The following is a 15,377-nucleotide window of genomic DNA, read 5'->3' as shown; positions in this document are numbered from 1 at the left end:
AGTGCCTGGGTTCAAATTCTAGCTGTGCTTCCAAGCCCAGCTTCCTGCTAGTGCACATCCTGGGAGGCAGCAGATGGTGGCTCAAAGGAGCTTGCGGTCCATGCCTTCCTTGTTGGAGACCAGAATTGATTCTGGGGTCCTGGCTTTAGCCTCGCCCAGCCCTAGCTAGTGCAGGCAGGCAGAATGAACCAGCAGATGGAAGATCTCTGTCTTTTGCTCTCCCTTTCTCTCTCTGTCTTTCAAATAAATGAAAGTATTTTTTTAATAAATGCTTTTTTTGGCTCAAAAGTATTTTGAAATCTATGCATAGTGCCATCATTAAATGTACTTTTCATGAACTTTTTGAAGACCTCTCACACAAACCACATTGGTAGAACATAATCCAAACTATGAACCATATAACTGTGTTTATCCTTGAGTGTTTTTAAATTGTTGTGATCATTTTTGTGTTTTTTTCCTATATTTTCCACTTACCTTTTCTATATCAAATACATAATTAAATCTTATCAAATACAGATGTTTTTTATTTGATCAGTCTCAGAAACATCAGGAATCTAACAGTTCAGACTTAGTCAACAGCTATATTAAGATCATAAAGAAACAACTGCAAGTGTTTGCTAAACAATATAAACCATCTTAAGTAAAAGGGTCACTGACTTCGCAGTGTATGGAGTTGGGCGAGAGTTGAGTAGACTCACACAATTAGCTAATCATCACCTTTATTAAATTGCAATTTCAAAATAGCACTTACCAAACACTATTCCTTTTGCAAAAGGAGGAAACAACTCTGAATGTCGAAATAGGTTTTTATGAATTTGCCACAGCTCTTTATGCAGTTTCTTAAAATCACTGTATCTCTTCCATACAATTATCTAAAAAGAGAAAAAATATTAAGCGTGTATCTTATAGCAAAACCATTCTGAACATCAAATAATCTTTTCATTAAAGCATTCAAAACTGTCAAAGGCAAACAGATATTCTAACCAATATAGATAACTGTCTGGAATTAATTCATATAATTTGCCTTAAAAATGTAGTAATTCTGTTTGGGTTTTTAAATTTAACAAATACAGTTTTATTCATACTAGACAAGTATTCAGTAACTTGATCTCTTCAAAACCTAATTGCTATTTGTCTGGAAGTGAGCTCAATGTGAAAAACATGTATTCTTTCTCAACACAGCATGCTTAAGAACACAAAATTACTAATTTAGCAAATTTTTAAACACAAAGGACACACTCAGCATTTGCCTAAAAAGATAACTTAAGTAATACTGAAGAAGAAATGACTATGTAGTAAATAATTAACATGAACTATTGTATTTCATAGACCTTTCTTTTATAAAACTCAATTTAAACCTGTAATATGAATTCTGAAGACAAGGTGATTACTGATCAGATCATTGAAACTAGTACACTGCAAAACACAAAATGATAATATCTAGATAACACTAATAATTCACGAATTACTGTTCAAATTTACTCATATTAAACTGGAAAACAGTAAAGAAAAAGAACTTGACATATGACCTTGCTATCACTGAGCCAGTCCCTCATTCTCCACAAAATAAGGTAAAACTGAGTTCTAAATTTCATTTCTTGGTATACTGGGACCTTAGCTTCCACATAATCCAATCATCTCACCTTTAACAAACTCTAAGTTTGTTTATATACAACATAGTTTACTGAGCAAATAATAGGCCACAAAGGTTGCTTAAGGAATCTTACCAGAAAACCTGTTCTCTGTATATATCGAAATCCTTTGTCAAACTCTGTCATGGTACCAAAAATTCTACCTTGATGAGTAGGGCTTTTTGTCTAGTACAGTTATAGACTGAGGAGGCTAGGCAGACCATAATACGAATTAATTTAAACGAATTGCTTCTTCCTCATGCTTCCCTTTCATTATTCATTTATTCAACCAGAAAAACAATCTCCAAAACAAGTATTTTTTCGGCCTTACTTTGTGCTAAGCATTGTGGTGGCACCAATGCTGCAGCAGATGAGAACCACAGTCCTTCCCTTCAAAGGCTCATACTCTAGTTTGGAAGAATTAACCAAAGTAAGAGATGCATGATAGATGGCTTGATAAATACTGAGGAGCAGCCCAACAGTGTTCTAGAAGAGTCTAAACCAGCCTTGGGTACCTGAGAAGACTTTACAGAAAGTATTATCTCAGCTGAGAGTCCAGAGGGAAAAGGTCATCAGCCAGACAAAACAATGGGAGAGTGGAGAATGGGGACAAAGTTACTCAAAGGAGAGAAATATACCTCATATATTTTACTAGAATTTTGACTTTTGCCACTGGATAAGTGAAGCTGCCATTCTCTGGGACGAAGAACAGAAAAGAAAACAGCAGCTTTGAAGCAAGAAAGATGTTCAATTTGGGGGCTAGCATGGTGATACCCCAAATTAAGCTACCACCAGGATCCCACATTAGGGCTGGTCCCTGGCTCTTCCACTTCTGATCCAGCTCCTTGTTGATGCACCTGAGAAAGCAGCACAGGATGGTCCAAATGCTTGGATCCCTGAAACCCACATGGAAGACCTGGATGGAGTTCCAGGCTCCAGGCTTCAGCTTGGCCCAGCCCTAGCTGTTGCAGCCATTTGGGGAATAAACAAGCAGATGGAAGATATCCCTCTCTCTCTTGCTTTCTCTCTGTCTCTCTCTCTGTGTTTGTGTGTGTGTTCGTGTATCTCCCTCTCTGTAACTCTACCTTTCAAGTAAATAAAATAAATCTTAAAAAAAATCAGTCTTAAACATATTCAATTTAGGTGTCTGTGAGGCATCTCATTGAATGTGTTCAATAAGATAGGCGGGTTTGGGGATGGTGCTGTGGCACAATGGGTTAAATCCCAGCCTGCAGTGCCAGCATCCTATATGGGCACCAGTTCAAGTCCTGGCTGCTCCACTTCTGATCCAGCTCTCTGCTGTGGCCTGGGAAGGCAGTAGAGGACAGCCTAAGTCCTTAGGCCCCCACACCCACATGGGAGACCCAGAAGTTGTTCCTGGTTTCGGATCAGCTCAGCTCTGGCCGTTGCGGTCATTTGGGGAGTGAACCAGAGGAATGGAAGACCTCTCTCTCTCTCTCTGGCTCTACCTCTCTCTGTAACTCTGTCTTTAAAATAAGTAAGATAAATCTTTTTTTTTTTTTTTTTTTTTTTTTTTTGACAGGCAGAGTGGATAGTGAGAGAGAGAGACAGAGAGAAAGGTCTTCCTTTGCCGTTGGTTCACCCTCCAATGGCCGCCGCGGCCGGCGTGCTGCGGCCGGCGCACCGCGCTGATCCGAAGGCAGGAGCCAGGTACTTATCCTGGTCTCCCATGGGGTGCAGGGCCCAAGCACTTGGGCCATCCTCCACTGCACTCCCTGGCCACAGCAGAGAGCTGGCCTGGAAGAGGGGCAACTGGGACAGAATCCAGCGCCCCAACTGGGACTAGAACCCAGTGTGCCGGCGCCGCTAGGCGGAGGATTAGCCTAGTGAGCCACGGTGCCAGCTGTAAGATAAATCTTAAAAAAAAAAGGTAGGTGAGTTTGGGGTTTAAGAGCAAAAACAGAGCAAGATCTATTGAGTTGTGAGAAATCAGAAGACAGCTGTAATCACTCAGGAAACGTTTCCCCATGTGTGTAATGAGGTTAAAAAAAATTTAACAAGGGAATGCCAGGGGCCTCTAAGACCAGATGACCAGGCAGAATGAAGGAGGAGGAGACCAACTGCAAAGTGCTGAGAAGTCTGGCTGGGCCAAGAGATGGGCCACTGGGATACAAGAAGAGACTTTATGATAAAATGGAAGTGGATGAGACATGCGAAAGCATAAAACCAATAGTACCAGTGAAAGGGTGAAAAGATCTAACTAATAAGATCAAGCCAACAGCTGAAAAGTAAAAAAGGGCCCAGGATTGTGAGGTTTGGGTGATTTTAATTATCATATTTTTTGCTTGTCTGTAGTTTCTAATTTAGTTGTATGATAATTTTATCATGAGGAAAAACAATGTTACATTCATATTTTTGAAACATATTATGGTAGAACTAAATTTTCAAGGGAAAATGGGTAATGGATTTATGTTATATAAGGTAAATGTCATTATGAACTGAACATTACATAAGGTTTAAAGCCATTGGATGTGACAGCTTTTGAAAAGACAGTACCTTATGGAAATAATCAAATTTGCAGATAAGGGGTGGGTATTTGGCACAGGGTTAAGATGCCACATAGGATACGTCCCATATTGGGAGTGCCTGTGTTCAGTCCCACCTCTGTTCCTAATTCCTATTTTCCTGTCAAAGCACTCCCTGGTAAGCAGCAGATAATGGATGAAATAAACCCCACCACCCACATGGGAGACCCAGATTGAGTTCAGGGCTCCCAGCTTCAACCTGCACAATCCTGGTTGTTAAGGGAGTTTGGGGAGTGAACCAGCAAATGGGAGACCTCTTTCTAGCTCTCTCTCTGCCTTTCAAATGAAAATTAAGATAATTTTTCTTTTTTAAACTTTCTAGGGGCTGGTGCTATGGCGCAGCCTGCACGCACATGGGAGACCTGGAAGAAGCTCCTGGTTCCTGGCTTTGGCCTGGCCCAGCCCTGATTATTGCAGCCATTGGGAGAGTGAACCAGAGGGTGAAAGATCTCTCTTGCTCTCTGTAACTGTTCTTAAATAAATAAATAAGTCTTTTAAAAAAAATTTTCAGGGCCAGCACTGTGGCATAGCAGGAAAAGCTGCCGCCTGCAGTGCCAGCATCACATATGAGCACCGGTTCAAGTCCCGGCTGCTCCACTTCTGATCCATCTCTCTGCTATGGTGTAGGAAAGCAGAAGATAGGCCAAGTCCTTGGGCCCCTGCACCTGCGTGGGAGACCCAGAAGAAGCTCCTGGCTCCTGGCTTCAGATCGGCACAGCTCTGGCCATTGCAGCCAATTGAGGAGTGACCCAGCGGATAGAAGACCTCTCTCTCTCTCTCTCTCTCTCACTCTGCTTCTTCTCTCTCTGTGTAACTCTGCATTTCAAATAAATAGATAAATTTTTTTTAAAAAAAGACATTCTAAGTTTACAGATAAAATTCATATCTAGTTAAAATCCTTTTTAAGAATGAGTACTGCGGCCGGCGCTGCAGCTCACTAGGCTAATCCTCTACCTAGCAGCGCCGGCACACCGGGTTCTAGTCCCGGTTGGGGCGCCGGATTCTGTCCCGGCTGCCCCTCTTCCAGGCCAGCTCTCTGCTGTGGCCAGGGAAGGCAGTGAAGGATCGCCCAAGTGCTTGGGCCCTGCACCCCATGGGAGACCAGGAGAAGTACCTGGCTCCTGCCTTCGGATCAGCGCGGTGCGCCGGCCACAGCACGCCAGCCGTGGCAGCCATTGGAGGGTGAGCCAACAGCAAAGAAAGACCTTTCTCTCTGTCTCTCTCTCTCACTATCCACTCTGCCTGTCAAAAAAAAAAAAAAAAAAAAAAAAAAAATAGAATGAGTACCGCGACGGACAGAATTTAACCATTTAAGTAATGATTAAAAGACTCGGGTATATAAACTGGAAGGCAGTCTGCAAGAGGAAGAATTAGAACCCCCACGGGGATGGTCTACTTTTCTTCACTATGCCCTAATTTATTCACTCACATATTCCTTATTCTCAGCACTTGGACTGAACAAAAAATACCAAAGAGCACTGCAAAATGGTGTTATCCAGTGCCTCTTTTCCTTCGTACCCTTTTTAAGATTACAAGTTTCCAGAAATCTTCAAAAGGAAAAAGTGAACAAAAGTACAATTAATTCCAAGGACTGATGATTATTTTTGGGTGACACAAAGTACCCAAAGACACAAGAAAAATTATTTTCTCTAATGAATGTCCAATATTTTCCCATTCCTTGTCGATTTAGTGAGCCAACTGCATAAATGTTACTCTTTAAAAACACTTTGAAGATAATCTTTCAATGAGATATTAACTCAATGACAACCATATGTAGACCAAAAATTTAATAAAAGCTTCAATTTTGGCTTTAAAGCATTCCCTGAAATTTTTTTTTTACCTAATATGTTTCCTTTTCAATTACACTTAATGATAACAAAGATTCTTGATCCTTGAATTTTACAAAATTATCCAATTCAAAATTTGTCCCTTCTACTCTCATAGTTAAAAACTTGTTGGATCATCTTTTCTTGTAACCAACATTACCACCATACTTGTATTTGCTTACGAGCTTTCTCCTCTGTCTTCAAGAGTTTTTTCTTTCCTTTGATATCTCTGTGTACCTATCTCTAAAACTATTTTACTATGAAAGGGATTAAAAGTTAGAAGCTGCTGACAAGAGACATAGGACGTTCCAGTATAGTCCTGTTCCCTTCCCAAATCTCACCAGTGAAATATGCTACCTATTGAAAGATGGGCATAGGTTATTTTTCTTTATTTTTTAAATATTTATTTATTTGAAAGGCAGAGTTACAGAGAGGCGGAGGTAGAGAGAGAGGTCCTCCAACTGCTGGTTCATTCCCCAAATGGCCACAATGGACACAGCCGGGCCAATCCGAAGCCAGGAGCTAGGAGTCTCCTCTGGGCCTCCCACATGGGTGCAGGGGCCCAAGGACTTGTGCCATCTTCTACTGCTTTCCCAGGCACATAAGCAGTGAGCTAGATCAGAAGTGGAGCAGCCAGGGCTCAAACTGGCACCCACGTGGGATGCCAGCACTGCAGGTGGCAGCTTTACCCGCTACGCCACAGCACCAGCACCAGCCCCAGATTACTTTTCTTTAAAGGGGTGGGGATGGAGGGCACTGCCACACTATCTCTTTATCCTTCTACAGATTGCTTATGTTCTAGAGAAAAAGCTGAAAAAGAGGCCACTGCTGTCCCCCTGCAGATTAATCCATGTTATTCTTATCAAATGCAAATTTATACAGGGAATTTTAAAAGAAAAAGAAAGCTACCCTAGATAATATATTTACTCCAAATAAGTATTTTTGGGTTTTTTTTTTTTAAGCATTCTTAGGAAGAAAGACTGAGATATGATGGTATGTGCCAAGGTACATATAAAGGAAAAGCACCCAAAATTCCTCATATTTTACTGGACCTGTATTTGGTTGGATTAACAGTACATCTACTAGTCCTCAATAGCCTATGTGAAGCCTGACTACATTCTTTTTTTTAATTAACTAATTAATTTTCTATTTTTTATTTTTTATTTATTTTTTATTTTTTGACAGGCAGAGTTAGACAGAGAAGAGAGATAGAGAAAGGTCTCCCTTTTCCGTTGGTCACCCACTAAATGGCCGCTACGGCCTGTGCACTGCGGCCGGCGCGCTGTGCCGATCTGAAGCCAGGAGCCAGGTGCTTCCTCCTGGTCTCCCATACGGGTGCAGGGCCCAAGCACCTGGGCCATCCTCCACTGCACTCCCGGGCCACAGTAGAGAGCTGGACTGGAAAAAGAGCAATCGAGACAGAATCTGGTGCCCCGACCAGGACTAGAACCCAGGGTGCTGGCGCCGCAGGCGGAGAATTAGCCTAATGAGCCGCAACTAATTAATTTTCTAAGGAATACAAATTTCATATGTACAACTTTAGGAATATATTCTTCCCACCACACCCGTCCTCCCTCCCACACTCCCACCCCTCTTCTCCTCCCTCTCCCCTTCCTAGTCCCATTTTCCATTAAGATTCATTTTCAATTAACTTTGTACACAGAAGACCAACTCTATACTAAGTAAAGATTTCAACAATTTGCACACACACAAAACTGTTTGAGAACAAGTATCACAGTTAACTCTCATAATACAATTCATTGGGGACAGAGCTCCTACACAGGGAGTTAGTGCACAGTGACCCCTGTTGTTAATTTAACAATTAACACTCTTATGTATGACATCAGTGATCACCCGAGGCTCTTAACATGAGCTGCCTAGGCTATGGAATCCTTTTTAATCCACAAACTCCCTGACTACATTCTAAAAGCAATAACTAAATCAATTAGTTAATGGAGAAAGAAAGTGAAAGAAAAGGAAGTGGGAAGTGGTGAATTTCTCTCCTATATTTCAACCCCAGTGTTTAGGAGTTGGTGCTATGGCATAGCAGGTAAAGCTGCCACTTGCGGTACCAGCATCCCATAGGGAGCAGTTCAAGTCCCAGCTGCTCCACTTCTGATCCAGCTCCCTGCTAATGCACCTGGGAAAGCAGCAGAGGATAGCCCAAATACTTAGGCCTCTACACCCATGTGGAAGACCTGGAAGAAGCTCCTGGCTCCTGGCTTCAAATCAGCCCAGCTATAGCCATTGCAATTATTTGGGAAGTGAATCAGTGGATGAAAGATATTCTCTGTCTCTCTCTCTCTTTCTCTCTGTAATTCTGCCTTTCAAATAAATAAATAAATCTTTAAAGAAAAAAAAAAGAATTCTGGTATTTAAATGAAATAAGGGGGAATCTAAAAAAGAAAAAAAATTTGCTATAATTCCCAGGTTATTCTACATTTTAAGAAGCCAAGTAGATAGAAGACTTTAAAAGTAACATCATCTCTAACAAAGGACCATGCAATTGTCTAACTAAAGGACACTTACAAGAGTTTTCTGATGAATGGTTCACCAACAGTTGTTATTATAAAAGAGTTTCACCCCAAAAGGATTAAGGAAATGGCAGAGAGTATGTTCATGGATAGGTTGGTTCAGGATTCTCCCTGGAAAAGGGGAACATCAAGCTACAAACTACAACACATCAATCAAGCAACGTTTTCAAAGGAGACACAACCGATTTCAATTTTCATAGTGCTGCAAATCTTCAAAAACAGAATAGCCTGTTGTTTGGTGTTGACTCAATAAATTATGTTAATTAGTTTAACATAATTAGTAAAACTCTAAAAAACAGTTCATACTAATCAACTGATACTTAATTAGAGTACTTTAATTAAACAATGGTGCAAACTATTTTCACCAGCATATGTATCTTCTTTTTCCAAAATAACAATATTACATTCTTCCTGATTGTTGGGGATGGGAAGCAAGATATTTAAAAATCATGAAGAAAACAATAGGAAATCTTTTAAAGATCTATCTTTTATTGAGCTTTTTAATCATGGGATAAAAACAAATATCAGATCAGTCTCATCAAGCAATGGTAATGCACAAAGTTTAAATATTATCTAAACCAATCAGTGTCAAACAGACAACTTAAATGCATGAATCAAGTCAGTTCTGTTCAGTGGGCCTGCAGCTAAATAAAAAGTACATATTCCATCTAGAGATAGTCAAATTCAATTGGGGGAGGAAAAAAAAATTGTTGCAAAGTCGAGATTGTAAATTTATACCAATTGTTTTAAACACAAGTGAGGTAAAGAAAAAAAGAAAGAAAATCCCCAATATACAAATATGTCTTTCTAGTGTTAGTGCAAATAAGCAGGGACCAAAATGAAAATCAATCAAGATGCATTAAAAGAAGCAAGGTCCTCGGTAAGGATTCCTAAAGATAAGCAAGCCCAGAGGAATAACATATAGAGACTTCACAGTTGTATGCAAAACACGTATCAGATTGCTATCATTTTAGAAAAAGGGAAGGGAAAAATGAGAAAAGGAACCTGCAAAAGAATGACTAACTTAAAAAGTTAAAAAGAAATATCTACACCTAACATAGTTTTCCAAGATGCCAACATGTCAATTCAACATAAAAGTGGAAGTACACAGAGTCTGCTTTTACTATTTTACTTTTACTTACTGTGATTAAATATTTACTATTTGACTTTTACTATTATAATCTTTAAGGTAATTTCAGTTGTAAAACACTTCATTTTATTAAACAGGCATCATGCTTTTGAAATGGATAAACAGGGGCCCTTAATACTGAAATCTTATGAGTATTAATTACCAGAATAATCATCACTTTTAAGCAGCACTGTAATCCTTCAAATCTTATTTACATAAATCTACACCTACTAAGACCAAATATCTACTTAGCAGGTCTGAAAACAGGACACTTCAGCTACTGTTTTGTGAGCTGAAGAATGTCTCCACACACACATACGAAGACTGACATACACATGATTCAGGCAGTTTCCTCAATAAACCATCTAATTAAATGTGTGTTATCACATATATAAAATTAAATTTCCATATGGATAAAATGTTACCTCCTGGACATCCTCTGGATTTCTTCGTGAAACAACCTAAAACAAAACATACACAGAAGCATTTCATCACTACCAAGAGTTAAGATTCCAATTTGTATAATTATTTTCAAGAGTACTTGTATAAAAATTCAATTTAAGTCCAAGAAAATCAATTCTGAATTACCCAAAACTTGGCTATATCATACCTTCACTATTTGAAACACAGACCAGATATTAAGCAAAAAAGCAGCTAAAATCAGGTCCACAAGCTAGAAGCTCATATACTGCATTCAGAAGAGCATGCCTGAAGCCCTAACAGCCCTATCTACTCCCCTTCCAAGCGACATAGAAATGAGAGCATAAAGAGCAGCTGCACTTGGGCACCATATACAAGGGAACTCTACATTGCTTCTTACAACTACATTTGTATGGGAATCTGTAAGTAGTCCAATAAGATTTCAATTAAAGAAAAAGCTGATGGAATACTCAGACACAACAATATCTGTGACAAGTAATCACTGACCATCTACTGGTGAAGAAGCAAGCAAAGGTAACATCAACAAAGTATATGCAAGTATTCAAAGACAAATAATCCTTCTATCACACACCTTGAGCAAACAGAAGATTCTTTTAGACCTCCCTAATCATAAAGACCAAAAAGCCTAACAACCAGGTAAAAAACTACCATATAAAACTTTTGAAAAGAAGGTGGCATAGCTCCTGGACACCTGTTTCCCACAGCAGAGTGGATGGGTTCAAGTGCCAGCTTGGTCCTGATTCCAGTTTCCTAAAAATACACACCCTGGGAAGCAACAGGTAATGTCTCAAGAACTTGGGTCCCTGCCACCCATGCGGGAGACCTGGATTGAGTTCCCAGCTCCTGGCTCCAGCCTGGTCCAGCCCCAGCTGCTGCAGGTATTTGGGAACTGAACCAGCAGATAGGAGATCTCTCTCTCTGTCTCTCTGCCTTTCAAATAAATAATTTTTTTAAAAAAGAAGAAGGCTGGGTGGTTAAGTCATCAAATGACACTGTAGTGTAGGGAAGTCTTAATTAGGTTATGCATTAATACCATCTATGTGAATGTAAAATTAATGAACTTGATGCTACAATATTTTGCAGCAGCAAACAGAGACACACCAAACACATTAAAGTGGTTGCCTATGGAAGGAATGACTGATAACAAAATACTTGGAACTACAGATGATGAGCAATTCAATACTACCCTTGAGATCCAAAGCAAATATATATATATATGATTTAAAGTCAGACAAATTCATTCAGATTATGGTTCCTCTACTTGCAGGCTTCATCCCATCTATAAAATGGAGACAACACTATGGACCAAACCTGGCTGCTATGAACATCAAATAAGAACACAGCAAGAACTCCATATAATTTAAAAGTTTGCCGCCGGCCCCCACTCGGCAACAGAGAGTGTTAACTTTCTTATGAATTCCAGAAGGCAAAGAGTTCCAATTTCTCCTCACTGTAATCATCAACTTTCAGAATAAATTTGATTGAAGACGCTGTCCAACAGAAAACTTTCTATGATAATGAAAAACAATGTTCCCTATCTACACTGTTCAATACTCGCCACAGGCTACCAAGGGCTACTTCAACTGAAGAGCCGAATTTTTTTATTTTATTTCACTTAAATTTAAATTAAAATAGCTACATGTGGCCAATTGCCACCATACTAAACACAATAGATTTAACATAAGAGGCTCAAACAGGTAACTATCATTATATTATTTTATCCAAGTTTATTTCAGCTATTACTTTCATCTTTTTTATTTTTATTTATTTGAAAGAGTTACAGAGAGAGGTAGAGACAGAGAGAGAGGTCTTCCATCCGCTGGTTCACTCCCCAACTGGCCGCAAGGGCCAGAGCTGCGCCGATCTGAAGCCAGGAGCCAGGAGATTTTTCCAGGTCTCCCACACAGGTGCCGGGGCCCAAGGACTTGGGCCATCTTCCACTGCTTTCCCAGGCCATGAGAGAGCTGGATTAGAAGAGGAGCAGCCAGGACTCGAACCTGCGCCCACATGGGATGCCGGCACTTCAGGCCAGGGCGTTAACCCACTGAGCCACAGTACTGGCCCCTTAACTATTATTTTCAAAAGCCAGCCCATTCCCCACATGCACACACATCTTTCCCGTTGTATGGCATTTCACATAATTAAATGACTTAATTTTGTCTTCTATGAGTCTTTACGTTTTTATAAATGTGTTAATGAGAAGAAAAGTCACGGATCCGCTGTTAATCCACTAATAAGTAACCCACCAAAAGCAGTCAACATATGATCACTTACAGTAAAGTTTACCCAGACATACCTTACATTTCATAATTTGTTCTTTTCTGAAAAATTGAGTTTCCAAATTTGTAACACATTAAGGTATCTTACTATTTTAAATAATCTGCCTTAACACACACACAAATGACCATTTTGTGACAGAAATTATTTCTGAGTTTAATGTACATATTAGCAGTATCACATTTTGGATTTTCTTCAGGTGAGCCACTCTCAGGAATTAAGCACTTAGTACCACATAAGCAAAAATACAGTAACAACCCCTAACAATAGCCACAACTTTAAAAATCATTTTATTGGAAATAACCAATGGAGTTATGATTTCTCAGCCATTTCAGGAGTTCACATTCTTCTGCCATGTGCTGGAGGTACAATGGTGAGCCATGCCTTCAGGGAGCGCATGGTCTAGTTGTGGACTGACTGTGTGCAGGTGCAGGAGGCAAGAGGGCATAGTCCTCCGACTTTTTATATCTCACTGACCAGTAATGTGCTAAGAGCTGACTTGGACGTATTTCACCCTAAGCCCTTCCTGTGACATCCAATCCTCAGTGTTCAGATCACAGTGGTGTCCTAGAAGCAGTTAAGAACATGGTTTGGACCTGGATTGAGTGCCTGGCTCCTGGCTTTGGCCACAGCAAGGGGCTGTTGGGGGCATTTGGAGAGTGAAGCAGAGAATGGAGGCTCTGTCTCTCCCTTTGGGTCTCTGCCTCTCAAATAAAAGATAAAAATAAAATAAATGGGGCCAGCATTGTGGAATAGCAAATTAAGTCACCGCCTGTGACACCAGCATCCCAAATGGGCTCCACTTCAAGTCTCAACTGCTCCACTTCCAATCCAGCTCTCTGCTAACAGCCTGGTGTCGCTCCCCCTCTTCGTGGAGGAACGACACAGGACCCTGCGCTGTTCTTCTGTCTGCTCGGCCCTCCCCGGGTTTGCTGCTGGTTCTTCCCGGGTTGGCTACTATCCCTTCCACCTCCGTGGAAGGGCAGTTCCCCCTGGCCACATTCCCCACTTCCGCAGGGGAGCGGCACACCGCCGGCCGGCTCTCTCGGGGGCTGCACAGGTGTTCCCCTTAGATGTTCCCCTTAGATGTTCCTGGTGCATGCCGTCTCTCTCCTCCTTTATTAGTCCTCCTCCGCCAATCCCAACTCGGCTGCCCACACGCCGAGTACGCTGCTCTTCTCCAATCAGGAGCAAGTCCTACAGTTTATTGGCTGAACTGGAGGCAGCTGTGTAAAAGCTGTTTTCTTCTCTCCCAGCGCCATATTGTGGGAGAGCAGATGCATAGAATAAGTCTTAATTCCAGTAACTCAGTCCAGTCCGGATTGCTCCCCACACCTGGGAAACCAATAGAGGATGGCCCAAGTGCTTGGGCCCCTTTACCCATGTGGAAGACCTGGAAGAAACTCCTGGCTCCTGGCTTTGGCACAGCCTAGGCCTGGTTATTGCAGCTATTTGAGGAGAGAACCAGCAGATCAAAGATCTCTCTTTCTCTAACTCTGCCTTTCAAATAAGTAATCTTTAAAAAAATAAAATAAATAAATAAGAACATGGTTTAGTAATTTTAGACTTTTACTGCTTTCATGAGAATATTAGCAACTCATAGCTATTGTAGAAAATACAGAAAATCAAAGATTAAGTATTCTTAAACTACCTAAGTGAAAATCTTTAATTTTAAGCTTACAAAAGGAACTATTTAACCACCCAAAATCATTTTTACTTCCCAAATCAAGGAAGGAAGTTAGATAAAAACTATTTGTTAGGTATTAATGACCCTTTTCCCGACAGCATAAACGAAGCTTAGTGAAATCACATCTATAAAGCACCTTTACGATGCTTGTCTTTCCACCCTGGTGTTTCTGCTTCTCTTTTTTAGGTAACACTTCCTCCTACCCCCCAGCACTCTGGCACCACTTCAAGAATTAGTCTTAGACACTGTTTCTTAGCCCTTTTTTTATTATGAAGAACCTGCACCTATGCTAACATAAGCTGCTCAAGACACTATGCTAAGCATGGAAAAAACAACTTGATTTTGCACAATGACATCCATAAAGCATTTTATGGTGCCTTTTTTTTTTTTTTTTTTTTTTTTTTTGACAGGCAGAGTGGACAGTGAGAGAGAGAGACAGAGAGAGAAAGGTCTTCCTTTGCCGTTGGTTCACCCTCCAATGGCCGCCGCTGCAGCCGGCGCACCGCGCTGATCCGATGGCAGGAGCCAGGAGCCAGGTGCTTTTCCTGGTCTCCCATGGGGTGCAGGGCCCAAGCAACTGGGCCATCCTCCACTGCACTCCCTGGCCATAGCAGAGAGCTGGCCTGGAAGAGGGGCAACCGGGACAGAATCCGGCGCCCCAACCGGGAGTAGAACCCGGTGTGCCGGCGCCGCAAGGTGGAGGATCAGCCTATTGAGCCACGGCGCCGGCTTTTATGGTGCCTTTTATGGATAAGAAAATGAGGTGATCCAAAGAAGTCACACAGCTAACATCACTTGGCATTCATTCACCATCAGATCTGGAATTACTACTAGGGTTTTCTGACTCCTGATCTAGTGCTCTTTCCAATGAACTTTACTGACTCTATCTATGGTATTTTCAGCAATAATTAAGTTTACATACTTCCACAAAACCTTATCACCATTAAGTTTCACTTATTTTGTCCCTTACTCATTCAACAAATATTAGTAACTACTCTGCTGCCAGGGACTAGAGTACAATGGAGAACACATGGTGTCTGACTTTTACATCACTACCTTCTAAAAAAAATCTTGGGGCCAGGCCAGCTCCCTGATAATGTGCCTAGGAAAGCAGCAGAGAATGGCCCAAGTCCCTGGACCCCTGCACCCACGTGGGAGACCCAGAGGAGGCTCCTGGATCCTGGCTTTGGATCGGCTCAACTCCAGCCATTGTGGCCATTTGGGGAGTGAACCACAGATGAAAGACCTCTCTCTCTCTCTCTCTCTCCTCCTCTACCTCTCTCTGTAACTCTGTCTTTCAAATAAA

At 41.1% G+C, this 15,377-nt stretch overlaps 1 protein-coding gene across 4 annotated transcripts in view; it reads right to left on the bottom strand.

Moving 5' to 3' along the window:
- Window positions 1-15,377, bottom strand: part of RPS6KC1 (ribosomal protein S6 kinase C1) — a 183,155-nt gene that overhangs the window by 161,323 nt on the left and 6,455 nt on the right. For 3 of the 4 annotated variants that reach the window (XM_002717514.5, XM_017347788.3, XM_070055300.1), the window contains exons 2-3: window positions 10,092-10,127; window positions 752-872 (exon numbers count right to left, since the gene is read on the bottom strand). In XM_002717514.5, the coding sequence (XP_002717560.1) occupies window positions 752-872; window positions 10,092-10,127 (157 nt within the window). Of the gene's footprint in view, window positions 1-751; window positions 873-8,532; window positions 8,649-10,091; window positions 10,128-15,377 lie in introns of those variants that run through there. The other variant, XM_070055299.1, reaches the window with a different exon arrangement.

The sequence above is a fragment of the Oryctolagus cuniculus genome, chromosome 13 (assembly GCF_964237555.1).
Source record: "Oryctolagus cuniculus chromosome 13, mOryCun1.1, whole genome shotgun sequence".
Classification (NCBI taxonomy): domain Eukaryota; kingdom Metazoa; phylum Chordata; class Mammalia; order Lagomorpha; family Leporidae; genus Oryctolagus; species Oryctolagus cuniculus.
This window is presented reverse-complemented; position numbering and strand designations above follow the sequence as displayed.